This window comes from Seriola aureovittata, chromosome 16 (assembly GCF_021018895.1).
Source record: "Seriola aureovittata isolate HTS-2021-v1 ecotype China chromosome 16, ASM2101889v1, whole genome shotgun sequence".
NCBI lineage: Eukaryota > Metazoa > Chordata > Actinopteri > Carangiformes > Carangidae > Seriola > Seriola aureovittata.
This window is the reverse complement of record NC_079379.1, coordinates 4,975,267-4,998,060: the sequence shown is the minus strand read 5'-3', so window position 1 is coordinate 4,998,060 and position 22,794 is coordinate 4,975,267. Positions and strand designations below refer to the sequence as shown.

The following is a 22,794-nucleotide window of genomic DNA, read 5'->3' as shown; positions in this document are numbered from 1 at the left end:
GAGATACAGTCCTGGAGTGGACATGTGCCTCAATCAATATTGCTTTGTTACTGATGTTATAACCTTCAGTTTGAGTTTTATCATTTACCTTATGCCCAAAAAGACTGTGAGATTGTACAAAAATCTTAATTACATGAACACACGGGATGCTCAAAATTGGTTCAGCAAGATATTCTGACTTTTACTTCCTAGCATGGGACAAACTCCAAAAACACCAGATCCTACACTTCCCATAATGCAAGATGATAACATGTTTTGTTAGATACAAGCATCCTTCTCTCTCAAACCCCTGACCCCAGTTTGTAAGGCAAAAAAATAGTCTCCAAACCCAAGTTAAAATAATCCTGGTGGAAAATGAAAATGAAGTCCCTTGAATTAGACTGTATGGCCACTCACTTACGAAGCATTTATTAATGGCTCACCAATATTTATAGCAGCAGTATTACCAAATATAAAGATTAAAGCCCACTCAAAGGTATTTTCTACAGCCTTACAACTCAAAAAGCATTAGTCAATGACTTATTAGGAATTAACAAAATCATTAGTTACAACTAATTAAGGTTCCCTTATTAGAGAGTGTCACCTTTAATTTTAATATAATGCCATTACATTTGTAGTTAATTGCTATGTGGTCAATGATGTTTCCCAAGGTGCCTGCTGTTTCTTCAATTTCTTTAACTTAAATTCAGATTGAAAAAAGATCTTAGACAGAAATTCTTGTTACATGATGAATATTTTATTTAACAACATCATATCTGGTATGTACAGTACAAACACAAGTGAAACAAAAACAGTCGGGGTGCATCACTGGTCTAGCACATTGACAAGACCATGTTGAAAAGCCTGAATATTTTCCCTTGAAGTCATGTGTTCAATGGTTTCCCTCACATTACAGAAGTCATAGTTACAGTTAATCACCCCAAACTGATCAACAGTACCTTCAAAATGCCAAAACATCACATAAATACCAGCTGACTCAGGCTTATCTTAGTTTTTGGCTGCCACATAGAAAAGCATATAAATGATGGTTGTATGTGTCTGAAAGCACTCTTCACTGCACTACATTCACTATCTGCCGTTTAATCCGAGTGTCCAAATCCTACATGTAAAATGTACACATTGTTTTATGTCACTTTAGGTTTTAAATCCTACAATGTGTTACTGTAAAAAGGAATTTTGAATGAATGAGTGATTGAGGGAGTGTTTTCAGAGACTTCATCTCATCTACAGAGGCAAAAGGAAACTTTCTCACAAACACACACATATTGAATAACAGTATATGTATGTGTGAGGTGCAGAGAGGCACAAACAGCAGACTTACAGTACGTGATACCCAAACATACAGTCAGTACATTTATTTACACAGCAATAAGACACAGGTTAGGACCAAACAACCCATAGAAACACAGACAAAACAAGGATCACAGCAGCTACAGCATGCTGAAGAGACATTTTTCTTCCAGTTACATTAGAGTCTGTGACACTATATGATTAATTTCAGAGCCACTGGTTTCATATACACTGGTTTGGACATTTTGCAGATTTCATCAGCAGCACAAATTCAGTTTTAGAAGGTGCTGTTTTTAGTCGTAGATTTATATTTGAATTCTCTGTTGAGTTGAAGGTGAAAACATCGACTGCTGTTGTGTTAAAAATTAGCTTGTAAAAATATAAGTTTGGAATTTTACTCCCTGACTGTTGCTAGGTAACATGACTCAAAAGCAACTGAGTTTTAGAATGTTGGCAGCAGTCGCTATGGCAACATTATTAAAGACAAAGAATTCAGAAAAGAACAATAATATGGCTGCCAAAAACCGTTACAAAACTCAACCACAAACAGCTCTGAGTGTAATCTGATCAGGCAAACAGACAAAAAATAATAATACATGGCTGTGATTTATGAGGAAGACATGAGAGGAAGGACAGTAGCGGAACACAGTCTATTCCTCTTGTCTACACAATCAATGTGTGCACCCCAAAAGAAAAAATAAACCAAACACGACCTATGACCGTGCAAGTCAACATAGAAATAGTGCTCTTTTAAAAAATAGATATTTACAAATGAATACTTATAGTCTCCTATCACTGTACAGTGAGGGGACGGTTTTGAGTCGGTACATGTGCATAAAGTAGGCGGCTATGGTTAAGAGCAGTGTGCACCTGGGTCCATATATTTGTTTCACATCCTTTCACATATTTTGTGACGTGCTGCAGTCAGACAGATGTCTCTTAGGCTGCAGTCACATCAAATAATTTGCCTGAACTCTGGATTATTTACTTTATTAGTTCAGTAAAACACAACGAAAAAATTTGGGATTTTTCTGATTGTTTCAACTTGTCCAAACTGCAAAAATATCTTATCTGTTTGACACATTACCAAATCTCTATTGTAGCATACAACAAAGCTGCAGGTGAGTGTATTAGTTCAATTTGCAATCCCTGATTCTACTGTAAAGCTGATTTACCTTCCAACAAATCGCATTATTTTCTCCACAATGGTTTGAACCAAAGAAAACAAGTTGTAGGTTAGACCACACCCCAGCATCGGCCACAGGCCTGCACCAAAATTCATCATCAAAAGGAACATTTAGGCTTCCTGTCAAATGTTTTAAGCACTTCATACTCTACTTTCAACACAATTCTCAATTTATTTTTTCACTTTTATCCTCTGTCAAAAGGGACAGTGATGAGCATGAATCTTGGAGGTATTTGTATCCATATTAGACTGAGTTTGGGCAAAGTTCAGTGTTAGTGCCATATTGAAGGAGCAGTGTGGGTGTAGCCACAGACAGAAGCTGGACCGTTACAGGAGAGGTCGAATACAACACCAAACACTACCATGAGGGGAGTGCACCACACGCCTCCTTCAGTGCAAACACAGTACATCACTATCAAATACAGCAATACACAACGAAGCCATGACTCCGACCATAATCGACCAAATATGCATCTTAACAAGACCTCCCACATCACATCAGGCTTACAGGCTTGTAGTTCCCAAAGCAAGTGAAAAATGTCAGAAAGGGTCGTATTTTCATGTTTCATGTTACTTGTCAAGATAAATATTTTTTCTAGTCAAGCCAAAGGATCAATAATACATAAATAAATAAATATGTTCTTCAAGTGCAGCATGGGTGAAAATAGCTTTTTCCAACTACAAGAATTCACAAGATCACGACAGAATATAGAAAATATACTTTGTGTCATACATTTATACACCACACATACTATACAATGTTGGTAATACATAAATCTGTAAAGGTACAATGCTACAAATGGCTGACTTTTTCAGACAAAGCGGCACGACGTGGACGGCGTCTGGACCTGACAGATAAAGCCAGAAACACAATGGAAACGGTCGGTTTGTCAGAGCACCGACAAACACAAAAACAATGATGTTTTTGTGGTGTATGAAGAAGGAAACATTGTTAATTTTATCATCATGTAAATATGCGTTTCCATGTTAGAATATACGGTTTACAGCACCATTTTAGATTTTATTATTTAGGAACTAGTGGTGCATGGAATTGGCAGGATTTAAAGCTGACTATTTAGGAGGCTATGCAATAATACACATATGTTACTCACTGTAATGGCGTGCCACAAGTCACATTCAGTGTGTTTAGGCTTTACAAGTCATACAACAGATTTCTTTAAAAGTGTTCGAACACATTCTTTGTGTTGGGTCAAAACAACATGTCATTCTGAAACACATGCAACAACACATGTATCTGAGAGTTGTCCCAAAATGGTATAATTTACTGTACGTCCACATTGTCAGGAAAAATGATTAACTTTGACTTGTCAGCTCAGATCTGTAGAGGCAATAATCAATTTTCGTTACATAAAATAATAAGCTCTATAATTCATTGGGTGGAATTAATAACCTAGTGGTTACTTATTTGTAACCTCTGTTCTCAAAGTGATCCCTTTGTGAGCCATTGAAAGAACCACACTTTTTGAAGAATAAGATTGCCAGCTTAGCCATCAGATAAGAAATAAACAAGGAAGTCTTGACAAAGAATGAAAGAAAAATATTTTAAATGTTTTCTTTCACTCTTGACCACCCAGAATGTCAGATGATACATAGATACTGGCTAGCTAGCTAAACAGGTATAACTAATCTATAGCTAGGACAACTGGCTACATAACATAGCATTTATTTGTTAGCAGGAATGCCAGGTTTCATATTCATATAAGCATCTTATATTGTAAGGTTTTGTCTTTTTCACTGGGCTTCAGCCCCGAAAAACATGGACAGAACAGCTAGCATTCTTAAGCTCCGCACTGTAGTGTTGCTCAGTCAGTCAGAGTAGTCATACATTTGGAGCGACACTCACATGTGAAACTCATAGTACATAGATTCCAAATAATATTCTCTGATTTTCATAGAGATCAGCACAATTGAGTAGTCAGAGCAGACAGTTTTGACATTTTTGAAAAAATAATTAATGAACCTGATTAGTTATTTTAACCAAACAGGAACCATTGAAGACACCTGCTCCCCTGCTAAAATGTTGTTTACCTGTTGTTTATACAGTATTAGCACTTCTCTGCCCATTATGAACTCCTACATTGTTTACGCTGAAGATTCTACCTTGATTGCACATTTGATACAACTCTTATCTATTCTAATATCAGCTTGGCCAGATAAAAGCGATAGCTCAGGTGAATACAGTTTTGAATTATTATTTGAAAGTTAATTTGATATAAAGCGCTGTTGTGCAAGATGACTTCTACATCAGTGATTGTGGCTTTAATGCTCGTTTTGCTGCTCATCTAATTATCAAAGTGCGTCTAAGTAGAGAGTAACAAATGAGATTTACAGTGTGAGACTCTCTCTGCCGCTTCATCTAAATCTCTGAGCTGCAGTTCAAGTAATGTAGGTTTGACTCCGCCACTGCAGGCGAAGCTCACTGCAGACTCCTTCAACTTTTCATACCTCGAGGCTAGTCTGGAAAGCATCATGATTCTAAGTTAACTTTAGTTTATTATATATACTTCATACAAAAATCAATTTCTAAGGTAAATAAATACTCATAGTTTTCTCTTCAACAAAAAAATATACATTGCACGTTACCCTACTGTGATCTACAAGTGTAAAACAACTCAAGCCAACAGCAGCCGCGTTTCCATCACAGTTTTGCGCAAAATAGAGAAGCAAAACAATTGCAAATCGTCTATGTTTCCACTGAGAGATGTTATGTGAATGAAGCTGAGTTTTCTCCTGTGATATCGTTCCAATTAAACACGATGACGGATTTCCAGCATCTGCTAATTGTTGGGATGATTGTAGTATTTAATCGAAGGCGACAAGGGCATCTGGTGCACGCAATGACGGAAAGGCAAACCCCTTATATCTGGGATATTTGGGAGATAATAGTCTGCGATGTTGTTGGATGTCATGTGACTACTCACGTCATCTACAGTGACCTAAATGCAGAAAAAGTGTTTCTATTTAGTCTAAAAAAACCACTTCATGTGACTGTATAAATTTTTTACAAGGTTTTTTTTTAAATTCACGTTTTCATGACTTGTCTTTTAGTTTGCAATCTCAAATTGCGCATTAAGCAGGTTAATGGAAATGCGGCTAGTGTTTTTGACTACATGCCACAGTCATTAGCAAGTCTAAAATTAATTATAGCCAACGTCATGATTTTGCCACTTTTTCCTCTGGGTGAAGAGGAAATTTTGTTTTTTTGGAATAAAATACAGAACTCTACACCAACTTCCACTGAGAATCCAAGGAAAAGGAGAACAACACCACGATCAGCGGTTGTCAACACGAGTGATCCAACTAAATAAAGTTAAATACTTGTGAATTACAGATTTAACCACCAAACTGGCTTTCAGAGCTAACAAACTAATAAAGTAGGCATGGCTTGCGGCTGCTGCTAATCCTACACGATGAATTCAACAACCAGAAGAAACAGATGTGAGGTCACATCTGTTCTCTGGGTGCTAATCAAAGTTCAGTACTTTGGCATTTCTCAAACGCTCTCTGATTAGTCCGCTCATAATCAACAGCTAAAAGGCAGAACATGAATTAAAAAAAAAAAAATCCCTTCTTTGACCTGTGATTTGAGAAAACTTCCTAAAACATGACAGGAATGAACAGATCCAACATAATCACATATTACTAGATGAAACTACAGCTACAAAGTTATATTGCACTACAATATCCACTATAACACCTGTGGGAACTTTAAACACAGGAATACGTGAATTAAAAAACAAAACTGTGCATCATCATCGCTCGACGTGTCTGGAAACACCAGCACAAAGGCTGCGTCGTTATCAACACACTTTGCCTCTAGTCTGTAATGAAGGACATTACACCTGGACGTCTACCTCACACCTGTTAGTACCAGTTTCCATGAACACGGCCGGTGGTGCTGTGCTGGAAAAGTGTGTCGTCCCGACTAGACACACAGCTGTCTCGAGAAAGACTCACCCTTTCTAATGAGTGTGGCTGAATTCCTAGGAATGTACCGTAGATTGAACCTGTGGTGTTGTACATTTGACTGCTTCCCTTTCACAGTTAAGGAGGGAGGATTTAAAAGAAGGAATAAGAAGAAAAGTCCAAGGAGTGAAAGCAGAGAGCATGACTTTTTAAAAGGTAGAAGCCTATAAATTGATAATGCTGTCAGTAGATCTATCAGAAAGTTTTGTACTGTAGTTTCTAGTGTTCCCGAGGTGTGATAATGAACAATTTACAGCGTTTTGAAATCTTCCTTCATTTATAACCTCCTTCACCCATTAAAACTACATCCTACACGCTCTCCTGTGCCGCCGGCTTTGATTTCTCCTCCAGAGGTGTGCTTTCAGCAACGGGGGGCGGGGTCACTGTCGGCCCCTCCACCAGCGGGACTTTCTCCTTCACCGGAGAGGCGGGAACTGTTGTGGCGGCGCTGGCGCTGGCGGGAGGGTCCTCCATGGACGAGGAAGTGGGAGGCTGGGCGCCGCCGAAGCTGCGGGCGATCTCATCGAAGGTCTTGCCCTTTGTCTCCGGGACTTTAATGAAGGTGAAGATGAAAAAGATGATGAGGAAGGCGGTGAAGATGAGGAAGACCCACGGCCCGCACAGCTCCTGGGGAGGGAAGAGAAGATGGTCAGGGTTCTGTAGATTATTGATTTTACATCTTCAGAGTTCTCATGTTATAAATGTTAAATGATCTTGAAGAAGGATAGAAGGCAGTGAAACAGGAAATAGATACAAAGAAAAAGTAAAAGACAAGTGGTGGAAAGTAACTAAGTACATTTACTCTACTATTGCAGCAGTTGTATAGTAGTTGTACTTTACACGAGTATTTCCATTTCCTTCTACTGTATACCTCTACTCCACTACAATACAGAGGGAAGTATTCTACTTTTTACTGTATTACATATATTTTAAGGGCTATAGTTACTTTTCAGATGAGATGCAGTGAATCAAAACCTTTTTGGCTTTTGACCCTTTAATAAAAAGCATTTTTCTCGTTAAAACAGACTTTTCACACAAAATCTGATCCACTTTTTCACAAGAATCAGAGCTTAGAGAAAAGAGGTGAAATCTTTAAAAACAGAACTTCCATTAAATCACCACAGATTTATCTTGTGACTCTCTGGAGGGGCCGGACCCCTGGAGTAAGATTTACCAGACTACAGTAGGTGAACTGAATAGAAACAAACAAAATGCTGCTGAAGCACCGATGCATCGTTATTGACAATCTAATAATGTCAGACAGAGGCAGACATCATCAGAGACGACATTTTATCTTTCCCCTCTGATACTTTTACTTCAGTAGATTTTTGAATGCAGTATTTTTACATTCTAGAACTGGTACTTTAACTTAAGTAAAGGATCTGAAAACTTTTTCCACCAGTGTGAAAGACAAAAGAAAAGAGAAAGAGGGACAGAAGGAAATAAAAAACACAACTAGAGAAACATCTAAAATGGTCTGATTTAAAGATTTTATATAAAAGAAGTAAAAGAAGCAAAAGAAGAGAAGATAACAGTCAAAACTAAACCCAAACCAGGTCCTAACTCGTCCAAACCCGGGCGACTGCCCCTCCCTTACCTCTAGTTTGGGGAAGCTTATTCCAACGAGGAAGTTGGCCGTCCAATTGCAGCAGCCGGCCACAGCCATGGCCGCCGGGCGGGGCCCCTGGGAGAACAGCTCGGCCACAATGAACCACGGGATTGGACCTGGTCCCAGTTCAAACATGGCAACAAACATCATGACAGCCATGATGGCCACAATGCTCATAGCAGGAATGTGCTTCTGCTCAGACAGAGGGAGAGAGACACAACACACAGGAAATGTTGAATAGTCACAATTCTGACTTTCTGAGGTCATTCTTAACCTTTACTCACAACATGCTGTAGTCATACAATGAGTACGGTGCCCTCTACATCTAATGATGTGAGCCAGTAGCACCTTGTAGCAAAAATACATTTATTCGATGTACTGCATACAACACAGGATGTTTTTATGTATTACTTTGTTGGGCAGGCGATGAACACTATGGAAGATGAGATCCAGAGTTTTAAGATCAATCGCAAAGTTCTGGCAAAAGGTCATAATTCTGAGTTTCAGTTGTTTTATAGGAATGTTGGGTCACATGATAATGTGTAATGTGTGAAAAGTGTCACTCGTACTAATGAACCCATTGAGAATTATCGCCTGACTGTAGTTCGAGATGGTTTTACCTTCTTTTGGCTCATTGCTTTGGTTTGATGGCCTGTATTCTCATTTCCAGCAGCTGTTTTCAGAGAAAAGCTCTGACACTACACGACTGCCCATCAACAAGTGACAGACGGACAAAGTCAGCGACTCGCTGGTGAACAAAGTGGAGAATTTAGCAGCTATAGAGCCACAAATTTCCCTGAGGAGCTGGTGGAGACCAAAGCGGAGCTAAACACAGCTCCAACTGAAAGTGAATGCTGCTTTGTGTCTGCTGGATGTGTTAATAGGCTTCTGTTTGCTGACACGTTCAACTTCATTTGTGGCCAAAACAATCAATACTGTAGCTTTACCTGAGCTTTCAGAAATTCTTCTGCAGAATTTGGACATTAAAGTAAGTAAAAAGAGAACTTAATTAATTAATTGTTCATATGGTTAAAAGTGTAACCATATTCCTACTGAATACATTTACTGTGGTCACAGTTCTCCCGCAGTGTCGCCATGGCTACAGATGCTTGATGAGCAAGTTTAAAGCTGAGCACAGTTCTGGTGAACTACTATGTTTGCAGTGGAAGTTTGTGGATTTTTTTATTTGTAAAAAGTACTGTGGAAAAGATTTAGACAATTTAGATTTAGATTCTTTTCCATCACTCAGTACCATCAGGAGGCATCTGATCGGTCCCAGATTCATAATGCAAAAACTATTTTTGAAAGCATCCTCACTTTACTTTTAGTGCCTAAAACCTTTACACAGTGCTGTACATCACTGTAGCAAGGTGGCACCACTGGAGGTCACCAAACACAAGCCTTTCATCTAGTCTTATTTCTAGTCTTAAGCCCAAAATTGTCCATAAAGCTGATACAAGGGGATTATTCTGATCTAATAAATGTGATGCAACACCATGTTACTGTGATCCTGCACACACTGTCCTTTATTCTTCAATAACTGATGATATGCTAATTGTTTCAGTCATATTTTGCCATTCCAAAGTAGCTGAAACCAAAGTCCTATTACAGAATAAATGGTATTTGTTTATATATTATGTGCGCATAGTTGTATGATTTCAATGAAAAAACCCTAGGCTGGCACCGCAGACCATTCCCTCCTCAACCCTCGTGACAGCACCCAAACTCACCAGCAGGAGGGAGACGGTCATGAGCACAGCGCTGATCGCCATCCCTCCCAATCCCAGGAGGTGCAGAGACCTTCGTCCTGCCTTCTCCACCAGGAAGAGCTGGAGGACGGACAGAGAAAGGACAGAGAGTGATGCGCTGCTGAATGCACACAACAAACACACGCGGGAACAAAGGTGAACAGTGACGGAGCACTCACAGAAACAATGGTGAAGATGGTGTTGACGATGCCGGCTCCGATGGTGGCGTAGATGGGCTGCTTCACACCGGCCGAGTCAAAGATCCCTGTGGAGTAGTAGAACACCTGATGGGGCAGAGAGGATGGACAAAAAGGAAACGAGGGATCACTTATTAAATATCTTGTAATAATATAAACAAACATTCATTCTATCCTAATAAAGTGCGATTATTGCTTTAACTGTTATATGTAGTGTACATGATTATATTGTGTGTGTTTTTCTGCATTTACGCCGGCAAGAGCCAGAGCCATGTGGTTTTCTGGTTGTAATAGCTTGAAGGAACTTCTTTAAATTTGGCACAAATACTCACTTGGACTCAAGGATAAATTAATTAGATTGTGGTGATCAAAGGTCAAAGGTCAAAGGTTACAGTGACCTCACAAAACACAGTTTTGGCCTTGTGAACACAATATCTCTGTCACGAATTCAGGGAATTTAATCAAATTTGGAAAAAACATTCACCTGGACTCAATGTCGACCTGTTTAGAACTGATTAGAAGATTAAGATTTTGGTGGCTAAAGGCTTTCACCTTTGCGTCAAAGGTCAAGGTCACGGTTACCTCAAAAAACAGGATTTTGGCCTTTGTGAACGCAACATCTTGAAAACTCCTCAAGGGAGTCCCTTCAAATCTCTTTGGTAGAGAAAGGTCAAAGGTCAAGGTCAGTGTGACCTCTCAAAACACTATAAAAGTACAAACTACAAAAGACTATACACTGCATGACTCTGGATATACAGGAATGTAATCTAAAAGTAGTGGAGGGATACAACCACGAGGCGGTAATTCTAGTTTTCACATGCAACACAAGGTAAGATCCAAACAATAAATAATAAACTTGTGTGTACGAGCATGTGTGTGTGTGTGTGTGTGTGTGTGTGTGTGTGTGTGTGTGTGTGGTGTGTGTGTGTGTGTGTGTGTGTGTGTGTGTGTGTGTGTGTGAGCATGCTGCCTGTTGCTGACTCACAGCATTGATCCCTGACAGCTGTTGGGAGAGCTGCAGCATGACGGCGATGAGAAGGGGCTGTCGATACGCCGACGAGCGGAAGAGCTCAAGGATGGTCACCTTCTTCTCCATGGCCATCTTGGCGCTCTCCTCCTTCATCTCCTGCAGGTCTTTACTCACGTCCTCACTGCCGCGCAGACGCACCAGCGCTGTCAGCAGAAACAGAACATGTCACTTCAGAGTTCAGAGTTTTACAAGGTTTGTTTTAAAGCCTCACAGAAACTATGAGTTTGCGTAACTCTTCAGCAGATGTGACACTGTTCTGATAATCAAGACATCATCATCATCCAGCTGCAGCTTTAACCGCGCAGCCTGAACCTTGTGATTGTTTGTGTTAGTGTCAGACGAGAGGTGCGAAGGAGAAATGGGTCAGTGCCTCAGAGTCGACAGGCTGTGTGTTGAACAGATGCCAAAACCTTCTGTCTGTTCAAGAACTCTTCTCTCCACGCTTAAACATCATCCTGACTCTTCTCATCTCACCCCTCTGTATCTGTTGCTCCCTCTCGCTTTCTCATTGATCTGCCATCGGTAGAATCAGTAGTATCATCGGTGAAGTCATCAGTATCATCGCCAGATGATAGTAGCAGTAGTACTGTAGCAGTATCGGTGTGTACCTTTGCGTGCCTGTTCCTCCTTTTTGAGGTTGATGAGCAGGAAGCGGGGGCTCTCGGGACAGAAGGGCAGCAGGATGCACTGCAGCACAGCAGGGGCCACAGTGAGGGCCAACAGCAGGGGCCACAGCTTGTCAGAGCCCAGCAGAGCCTCCAGACCAAAGACCTAAACACCAGAGATCAAAACAGCAGGGTCTTATTTACAACAACACTCACTAAAAAGTTAAATACAATTACCAGCTCTATCAAAAACATAATACTGTTTGATCATGTCAAGTAAATCTTGTTAAATCTGAGCTTTGTTTGGAAGCCTGGCGCTGACCTGAGCGATCAGGATGCCCACCACCACACCGAGCTGGTGCAGTGTGCCGAAAGCTCCTCTGAGGGGAGTGGGTGACACCTCACCCACATACATGGGAGTCAGGCCGGTAAAGAGACCGCAGAAGAGGCCGATGACCAGGCGGCCGGCGATCACCATCTCATAGGAGGAGCAGATGGTGGAGAAGCCCATGAGGAGGCCACCGATGACCGCCAGAGAGTTCACCAGGAACATGGAGCGACGTCTGAGGAGGAGGCGGAGAAGGAGGAGGAAGATGACAATGTGGATTTTTGTTTTCTTAATACAACAGAACCAAAACGTCAACAACAAGAGGCAAGGCGGGTTTGGTGAAACCATCTATAAAAGGACAGTCGGCAGACCAAAGGTCGATTCACATCCACAGTGTTTTTGAATGACTGTTTTAGATTTACCAGTCTCACATCTGTGTGTTGAGTATGGAGCTACAACCAGGAGGCGGTTAGCTTAGCTTGGCATAAAAAGTAAAACACAGGGAAACAGCCAAAGTTAAAAACTGTGCCTTCCAACACAGCTATAGATAACTAATCACCAAAATATATATTGTTTGGTTAATCTGATATGAACATAAATGTCTAAATCTAGAAATCTAAATTTTTTTGTCAATTTCATTCAAATTTCAAATGTGCAAAGAATTGTGGGAAAAAAACAACATCAGTCTCTGTGGTCTGAGATGAAGGCTAAAACAAGGCAAATAGAGAAATGAAGGAACAACTCCAGGGAACATTAGAGCCGAGCAGTGGTCTCAAGATACACTCTTTTCATAAACTCCATTAAGGGTAATGGCTTGTGATGGCTCAGCTGAACCACACAGGAAATACACAGAGCCATTAAAAGGGAAAAAGAAAAACACTCAGAGTAAAGAATTGGGCTTCTGTCCTGATGTTGATTATGTCCAAAAAAAATAGCTGGGGATTAAGACACATCCCATAACTTTGACCTATGTATTATACAGACATTATGATTCAAATGAGTAGATTTGTTTCCCTGAGTCATAAGTTTGCATGTCAGCTGGCTCTACCCAAAAAATGTCCCATCCTACCTGCCAAATCGGTTTGCCATGACACCCACACTGAAGGAGCCCACCATACCGCCCACACTAAAGATGGCGACCGCCACGCTCCAGACCATGGTGCAGACCCCCGGGCTGATGGGCACACCATAGCGCTCCACCCAGGTGTTGTTGAAGAAGGAACGCAGTCTCTGAAAGCAGGGGCAGATGGGGAGATACATGTAAATGAAGGGAAGAGTAGAAGCAGGAACTCTATTTAAAGCAATTGATGAATAATATTGGAATATTTTCAGTAGTTAAATACAAATATACTTTTGCTTTCTGTCTGAGGTTTAGTTGAGAAGATCCATGTCTGCGTTAAATACAGAGCTGCAGCCAGAAGCTATTTTACTTAGCTTAGCATATAGACTAAAAGAGGCGGGAAACAGCAAGTGTGGCTCTCTCTATAGCTTGTCAAGAAAATACTGCAGCATGTAACTCCCCTACATACACATATTTTCGTTTTCCCAGTTCTGTGCTTGAAAAGCTTAAAACAAACAAGCTAGGACCTGCTAATTAGTGAGCTTTAGAGTTGTTGTACACTAGCTGTTTCCCCCTGCTTCGCTTAGCTTTATGCTACAATAGGCAAATCCCAGGTAGAGGGTATCAAATTTCCCAAAATATATTTGGTATCTGGTATCCAGTATTCCAGTGAACAATAAATTACATTGTTGTGATCCTGTTGTCACTGATTTTGACACTGTGTAAGTGTAACAAAATAAGCTAGTTGTGGTCTTTTTTCTTTCTTAACTAAGTCAAGGTAGGCGTGAAAAGCTCCACCTTCTTTGTACTAAAATATCCCAAAATAAATCTGCACAGGGTTAAGAAGTTAATAGTCCTACAGCAGAGATGACTCTCCTATCTGAACTGACTGAGACATGTAGACAGCCCAGATCAAATCTTGGTGTAAAGCGTGGTTGTTTCTGTGCAAACTGTCACATAGGGATCAAGAGATAAGAGACAAATTCAAACTGTCAGTTCTCCATCCAGAGAGAGCTGACTCACCTACAGCAGATCTCCTTCTTTCTTTTCTCTGAGGTTTGTTTTGGTTCACACACACACACACACACACACACACACTGCTGTCACATACCTGCTCGGGAGCATTGATGACTCCTGTGTTGTAACCAAACTGCAGAGAGCCGATGACGGCGGTGCCCATGGAGAACAGGAGATAACCTGTGACTTGCTTTTCCTGGAGTGATACAGAAAAGAACGGACAGGAGGAAGACAAGGAGAAGAAGAAGGGAGAAAGCAAACAGGAAATGGAGATGAATGTGGAAAGGGCGGGTGGAGTTAAGGAGACAAAGAGAGAAAAGCAAAACAAATATAAAATCTGAGCTCGTAATAGGATTTTAAATCACTGCCGCCAGCAGACAGATGCAATAAAACCACGATGCTGGCGGCAGACAGGTCAGTGATGCAGTGACGCACAAACACATAAACAATATCAAGTGTCAAACAGTGAACTCATGCTCAGAATACACATAAATACGCCCCACATCATTACTGACACGGCTACTGTTACATCTCTCAATGCGATTTATGTCATACATTTAAATATCTCTGCAAGTTAACAACTAAATATCATGTGAAACAATCACAAATAAAACTTTTAAAACACACACACACAACATTTTGCAAATTGAATTAAAAAAATTGAATTTTTCTTCTATAGAAACAGACAATTGAATTAAACAGTCTCAGTTGGGTACAGCAGAGCAGCATCTCTGTGATCAAATCTGTTAACGACTGTTTTTCTTCCCTGATCATAAATCAGCTAAATGCAGGTGAAATTCAATACATAAGCTGATTACACATCGACTGAAGCAGTGACACTGTATTGTCCTGTGATGTCACAGTGACCACAAGCGTTGACCTTCGTACTCTCGACCTCATCCATTATTTTCACATGTAAAGACGCCTCTTTGTTGTGTCATGACTGACCTCTTTGCGCATTGGTTCAGTTTGAGGCTTTCATGGGAATTTTCTGAGATGTTTGTAAAGAAGAAAATTAAGGTGAAAGTTCCAAAAGAAAGGTCACCCTGTCCACCCTGTTTCTTTATTTCTGGTGTTGAATAAATATTTTTAGCACACAATGACCGTGACATCTGACCTCCATGCTTACAGTACCAAGGTCAGATCAAAAGTTGCTGATCTAAGGTCTGAAACGGTACCTATGTTCTGACCATCAGCTTCAACTAAACACCACAACATAAAAATGTAATCCTCCGAAGATTCTCAGCAGACACACGCAGCAGTTTCAGATCCCTCTTCTGAATAATCCGCTTTGACCTTTATATCATTTCCTGTGCATGTTTCTATCTCCTCGTCTGATTGGTCCTCTGTAACCAGCGCCCCTCGATTCCTGCCTGAGAAATGCAGTCTATGCTAATATTGCCTGACCTCGCTCTGTTGTTATTGTTGTACCAAGGGCAGTGGATCACCTGAGGCCCAGCCAGGTCTCTATACCGTCTCAGATAACAGCAGCAACATTCTGCCTCGTCAGCAGCGAGTCTCTTTATCACTGAATGTGAGCTGAAACACAAAGATCAGCAGAAGCAAAGACACAGTGGCCTAGTTTCTACTGCTGTGACCCGGCATGACCTGAATCTCTAATGTGGGATCAATTAAGAGGTGATTAATGAACTTTGGCTTTTACTGACTAATTTTACCCATGATGCCCTGTGATAGACTGGTGACTCATCCATAGTGAATTCCATGTACCACCCATTGCATGCTGGTATAGACTCCACTCCACATGACCCTGAACAGGATGAAGAGGTTAGAAAATGAAGGAATTGGTAGCAAGATAGATCTTATATAGAATAAAACCTCCAATGGCTTCATTACGGAGAAGCTGAGCGTCTCTCCTGCAGCTCTAATTGGTTTAAACAGCGTTTGACTTTCAGTCTGCTTTTTGAAAACAAGACGCTAAGTATCCACAAACTTATTGATATGTAGCTGAATGTAGGTTGTGACGTCAGGTGACCGAAATTCAATGTCAGTCTAATGCCAGATTTAATTTGACATGTAAAACATTCTTTAAATGAATTAATAAACATGTAAAGATACAAAATACAGAGGAGGGAATGTCATTAAACTGCATTATTTTTATCCATTTATTAATCCTTCTATCTGCCTTTATGCAGCCATCTTTTATATGGTTTTGTTGTCCTTGAAATCATATTACAGGAACTCCATTTCACTTCCTATTCAGAGTGACTTGTGGTTTCTGCATCGACGTACTGTAAACTTGTGAAGAATCGTTTCTCAGGCAATAGAGGTAGTCGGCACATTGAATATTGCAAGCTCACAAAAATGTAATGAGGCCACGTTTCAACCTTCAAGGTCTTTCTTTAAGCAAACGTCTATCTAGTCCTGCATCTGTGCTGAACAGTTTCCATCTTCTTTGCTGTCAAAAGTCTTTTTTATTCCAGTTTAAGAATCGTTCACTCACTCAGTCAAACCTCTGTAAACCAGGATGTTTTTTCAGCCTTTCCAGCTTTCAAGGTTAATGAAATCTGCTCTTTTTAGTTTGCATACATTCCCTGAGGATTTAGGTGACATTTAGGAGCAGTCAATAATCTGATGGACCCACACTGACTGAAAGCCTCTGCTTCTCTGAGGGTGTGTCTGCAAACGGTCGGACGAGGATTCTGCTGCACTTGTTGTGTTTCTCAGTGTTTAAAATGAGAAGTATAAGATGGACTTTTTTCTTTAGAGGCTTCATTATTTTTTGCCTTTTTTTTCTCCTTTTCTTTTCTTTTTAAATATTTACAATATTATATTTTAAAAGCCAATGTCTTCCACCATGATCCTGCATCTGCTGGATCCTCTAAATGGAACAGATGTTAAATTATAAGCCACAGGCCACAGATTTTTCCCATCTGTAAGTTTGAATGGGATTTTGAAAATATATATAATAATGCAATATTGAACACATTTTAGACATAATAGTAACATTGCTGCTGTAGTGGAAGTCACTCTTAGAGCATATGGAACCAGGTCAGTACTGATGTATGGTGCAACTGAAATACAATGAAACTATGAAGAATATTATCAATATTATCATGATAGTCTGTGATCATATTATAATACTAAAGTCATAACACAGGTGAAAGAATTGATGATTATGATTATTTAACTTACGTTTATGTGTAGTTCCTACAAATGTGTACTGGAAAACAGAAATGTGGTCTTTATCCAGGACTATGTGATATATTTTTGTCTTGTCAGAATAAGGACATGTGAAAAACAAATTAACAAATTGCTTAGTTTCAGTATTGAAGTTTGACTCAATGAATTTAGTATTACATGTCCACAAAGTCTGGAGATTGCAAGTGACACATTTAAAATAAATCAATGCAGCAGAGCTTTATCCTCAGTTTTAATCCTGAGTATGGGTCCAAAGATCAAGGTTTTACATCCTAAAAAAATTCCATAATGCAACAATCAATAACATGTTTCTTTAGACCTCCACTGCCTGGCAGATGCTCATGTCTTTTATCAACCAGTCTGTGATGCAGGCTCAGTGTTGCAGCCTTGTTGTCTCTAAGCCCAAACTGAAATGATCATGATCTAAGGAGACATAATACAAGTGTGTTCACAGACACAGGAGCAAGCTACTCCTCATAATGACTGAACTGAACTTCATGTGGAAAATCTGTGGATTTTCCCTTTAACTGCTACTCATGAATTCATAAAAGTCAATGTCAAAGAGTTTGCTGCTTTTACAGACAATGTTTTGTCATTAAGGTAAAAAAAAAACACGTGATCAGTACTGAAGTATGACCAGTTTTACAACATTACCTAACAATAGAGTTATGCTTTTGAATGAGTTTCTATGGGCAACATCTTAATATTTGTGGCTTCAACCTTTCAGACAAGAAGGAACTGATCCTTCATCATCTGTCTGAAATCATCACCATCACTTAAATTAAAAGTTAATTAACTGAGACAGAAAGACAAGAGCCCCGAGCACGGCGTCAGACCAAAGTGAAAATCATTGTGGTGCCTCATGGTACCCTTATACCACACACACACACACACACACACACACACACACACACACACACACACACACACACACACACACACACACACCTCCTGCTATATTCTCCCTGAAGTTCACCTTCCTCTTTCTCACTGTCTCCCTCGTCAACTGTGTCTTTCTCTGTTTTTTTTTTTTTCTTTTTCTGTCAAGTCACAGTGACTCAGTAGAAATCATTGGTCACATGACCACACCCAAAACGTATCAGATAATAATCAATAAGAAGTCTTTGTAGGTCAAACACATACAGCTGCTCTTTAGTTACACTTTGACATATAGGACTGAAAATCCTGTTGCGAAAAATGTTATCACACAAGCTTATGTTTGTCTTAGCTCTTAGTTCCCAGTTTAATTTATAAATCTGCATTTTGCCAACAAATCTTAAGGATGTTGGATATTTTTTTTATATTTGATATATTCTTTTTGTGTGTTTTTTTTTTGCATAATTCAGATCAATCTGACTCTTCTGACTGGATTTCATTTTACTCTTATTGATCCACACATGACAAAGATTTTATGTCAATTATTGTTTAAAGAAGAGAAGAAACAGGATAAAAATATTAATAAATCTAAGAATACCATCTGAGAATATTTCATAAGGCATAATATACAATCAACCTCCAAGAAAACCCACTGAATAAGCAGCAAACTTCTGTGTCAGTAGCCTGTTGCAGTATGCAGATTTGCTGAACAGATGCTGCGTTACTATGGCAACCTGTGTCATAATGCCAGCATGTGCCCTCACAAAACAAATCCAACCTGCTTTAAAGCTCGGATTTGACAAAACATACGAGACTATTTTGCTGCGTGCACATGGAAACACCAGAAACACAGTCACACACTTGCGGGTGTCACAGGTGAAACTACTGTATGTAACGATCAGATGACGGCTGTGACGGCTGTGACTCATCTCATCGTCTCTCTCAAACTCCACACTCAGACTTTATCTTGGAACATCTTCCGTCTTCCCTCATTTTAAAAGACAATGTTTACTTTTGTCCGCCTGAAGCTCTCAGCCTCTCTCCATCCATCCGAGAGTGTCCCCATCGCTCCATTGCCCCCCTCCCTCCTTCCTTCGTCTCCATGGCAACGCCCTGGAGGTGACAGTTTTATTGACACAGGCTGAAAGTAGCCGAAGCACTCACATGCACGCACCAGGGTCTCATTAACATGAGCAGCCCGCTTGCTCCTATACAGCAACACACACACGAATATACATCTGACCTACATCTGCACTGAGCCGGCCATTTCTCTTTAACGTGCCAATCAACTCAACTCTGGAGTGAAGCTTTAGGAAGAAGGGTAAATGTATTGATCTGTTTTGTTGATTCATTCAATAACATTAGCGGCTGCATATTGATAAGCTGGTAAATATCTTGCACGAGCGGCCAGGACGTCCTTCAGGGACACTACTGTACACACCCAGACATGAGCAACGCAAATACCTAAGCTACTAAACTTGTGAGCTTGTGAGGAAACACACACACACACACACACACACACACACACACACACACACACACACACACACACACACGCACACGCACACACACACGCACACACACAATTCAAGGTCATCTTGCTGAGTTTGTTCACCACTGAATTTGACCTTGTGTTGTGAGTTTCACCCCAAACGCAGGGTGTTTTGTTTTTTTGGTGCACAACTTTTTCCCTGATTGCTGAACAGACTTTACTGGTGAATCAGCTGAGCAGTAAAAACACAATCAGCAGTTGTTGAGTCAAACATAAGTAAAGCTAAACTAATAAAAGCTTGTTTTACTGATTTTCTTTGGAAATTTAACTCTTTTTTCTCCTGTTTTTTAAAGGGTAAACAAGGCCAAAACAATAAAAACCTCATTATTCTACATCGAAGGGACTTTGTTTGGACACTGATAATCACTGACCGAGAGCTTAAATGTAGAATTGATTTAATTTATTTTAAGAATGTTTGTTGCTTATCTTGTGATAAACTCTTTGGGCCACTATTAATGCCATAAGTCTGTGGTGATGGATTCCAGATGTTTACCTGTATTCTGGAAAAAACTGACCATAATTTAATTTTCTGTTGTCCCTGCTTTGCTCCACCCGCTTCATCTACTTTGCCGGTTAATGATTTTCCTCATTTCCTACAGGTCCATTAAGCAAACCCTGGAGGAGGGATGCGAACATGTGGCAGGGAACTAAAAGCAAAGATGAGTGTGATTCCTCAGGAGCATAAAGGTCTTAGAGCTGCTTTATTTTCTGTTTTCCACGGCAGTTGAAGAAATTGGAAACTGCCTCAACAAAGATCTGTGTATACTTTGTATTGCTGACATTTTTCTTGTACTAAACTCCATTGTAGCCAATTAAAATGTCTAAATTTGGGATCATTTCATCTACATTTCACATGATCCTCATCCAAAAACAAACATGATGGTCATTATAATGATCATGATCCAAATAGCGGGAAGAAATTAGGAGTAGAAAATCGTTAAGTCTCATTTGGTCCTCACACATCTACAGAAGGAACATGAGTCAAACACAGGTGGCATGTTCTCTCTCTCTCTCTCTCAGACCTACATGCACAACATTGACAATCAAGCACTGAAAACCATCACAAACATGCAGAGTACATGATGTTTCTCTGGCACTTAACACACATCTGCAGTGCTCATGGGTGACTCATGGAGCTATTATGGCATCCATACAGGCTCATGCCGCCCACACTGCTCCGCTCAGACACTGACTTTATATAGAAACACTCACTACACATGCATTACTCAGAGATCACTACTCAAGCCAACTCTTGTAAAGATGATCCACGGTTACATTTCCCTTTTTAAATAACAGGAAATGTGGGTCACAACAAAAAAACTGTGAGGTAAGAAATGAATTACTTGCCTGTCCCTCCATCTTCTGAAATTAAGCTGGATGATCACCGGGTAGATTGTTACTCCAAATGGGAGCCGCAGAAAGGAGCTGATATCTTCAGGTGGTGGTTAAAAGCTTCGCAGGCCCCGCCCGCCGGCGCTGAGAGCTGCAGGAAAAGGAACAAACCTCAATATAGGCGCTGTCCGTGGTACCAGCCGGCTCCGCCATGCAGGGCACGGCCGCTTACCCTTCCTCACTTTCCCATCAGAAAACCAAAATCCAGTAATCAATAACATGCATTTTGGTGAACACGTTTGAAGCTATGAAGTAAATGAAATAAGTAGATGTTCATTTTTGTCGATTAAGCTCTTTCTCCGTCTGTAATCTCGGTCAAACTGGAACAGGCAGTAGATTTTTCCCACCCCGGCGTGTCCCAAAAAAAAACCTCAAATCCTTGCATCACAACCCGGATAATAAACTGGGACTTACCTGTCGTGACTCCCAGGACAAAGGAGACCCTCGGTGAGCTGCAGCAGTCGGTGTTTGCGGCAGTGCCTCCTCCTTTTCTCCTGTAACTCGTCTTATACACCAGCTGAGAGCGGAGCCGCACGTACCGCACGCAGTTGTTTTTATATATGAAAATCCCGTCTACTCCATCAACCTATGAAAAACTGGAATGCTGCGATGCCGTGATGTGGCCCCGCCCCTCCGCGTTTACGTGCCGAAATCCGTGACTCTTGTGCATCATCACCGCATCCCGTGAGGCGAGGCGGCGTCCATGTCCTATTATGGTTGCAGCCGTTATTCGGTTAGTTGGTCAGATCAGTTGACAAAAACGCTGGCGCACGCGCGGAGGGGGGTTGCTGAGGGTCGCTAGGGGATGACTGTGAGCGGCCCCCTCCCCTCCCTTCCTCTCTCTCTCTCTCTGGTGTCCTCCTCAGCTTCCCATGATGCCTCTCGCTGGCGACCTTGACAGGAGCCGCTGGGTGACTGATGCTGCTGCTGATGCTGCGGTTGCTGATGCAACGCCTCCCGTTACTGGGGCAACGGGTCATGCGGTTCAGCTCAGATGATGCTCAAGTTGTAGAAACGATGATATTTTCAGTTTGTAACAGACACCACACAGGGCAACTGTCCAGCTAAATATGAACTAAACCCAGATATCAGATATCACATTACACAACACACACACACACACACACACTGCAGGTCCCTGTCTCATGATTTGCTCGTGACACACAGACAATAACAAAAGTCAGCTGATTGTGCGTCAGAGAGCTTTGTGTAAAATGATGCAATGAAATTAGCATATATCTGTTCTGCCTGAATGACTTTATAAAATCACTGCAACTGAAAAAGTTCAACCAAGCTCAAACAGAAACATTTATATCAAACTGTTTCCCAGCAATAAAGGCAAACATAAAGAGCTAAACTACAGTGAGTAAAAGCTCCAGAACAGCCACTAACTGGACCCTGTGGTGAGATTGTTTTCACAACTCACAACTTGTTCCCAAGGTCAAGAATGAGCTTTCACTTTTACTTTTTAGGTCCAGTGTCGACAAGACGATGATCAGAAAAGTAAGCGAACCCCATCTGCTAATAAAGATCATGTGATATGATCAAAAGCTCCGGAAAAACTACTATTGAATTTCCCCTAGGGTATGAATAAAGTATCTATCTATCTATCTATTTACTAATTGGGGCTCGTGGTGACATTGTTTTCTCAACTTCTACTCTTATGTGTTTGTCCCGTTTTGATTTGTAACTGGTGTCATAATGACAAATTTGTGATTTCAAATTTTTTTTTTTTTAATGTTTTTTTTTTTTTATCCA

The 22,794-nt window shown here is 40.6% G+C and overlaps 1 protein-coding gene across 1 annotated transcript; it reads right to left on the bottom strand.

Annotated features, from left to right (window-relative positions):
• Positions 1-714: 714 nt before the first annotated feature.
• On the bottom strand, positions 715-22,124 carry LOC130183766 (solute carrier family 2, facilitated glucose transporter member 1-like). The gene is made up of 11 exons (XM_056399441.1): positions 21,451-22,124; positions 20,992-21,127; positions 14,152-14,253; positions 13,050-13,210; positions 11,975-12,215; positions 11,656-11,818; positions 11,003-11,190; positions 10,000-10,104; positions 9,803-9,901; positions 8,061-8,264; positions 715-7,090 (listed from the first exon to the last, which is right to left on the bottom strand). Exons 2-11 carry the CDS (start codon positions 21,001-21,003, stop codon positions 6,773-6,775), a joined length of 1,593 nt encoding a protein of 530 aa, XP_056255416.1. The 5' UTR covers positions 21,004-21,127; positions 21,451-22,124; the 3' UTR covers positions 715-6,772.
• Between the last annotated feature and the right edge of the window lie 670 nt (positions 22,125-22,794).

Excerpts from the sequence above, each read along its gene's own strand:
- LOC130183766 (XM_056399441.1), bottom strand. Across the intron at positions 13,211-14,151 it reads TCATCAATGCTCCCGAGCAG|AGACTGCGTTCCTTCTTCAA; the intron begins GTATGTGACAGC and ends CCCTGCTTTCAG. Across the intron at positions 9,902-9,999 it reads CCATCTTCACCATTGTTTCT|CTCTTCCTGGTGGAGAAGGC; the intron begins GTGAGTGCTCCG and ends TCCGTCCTCCAG.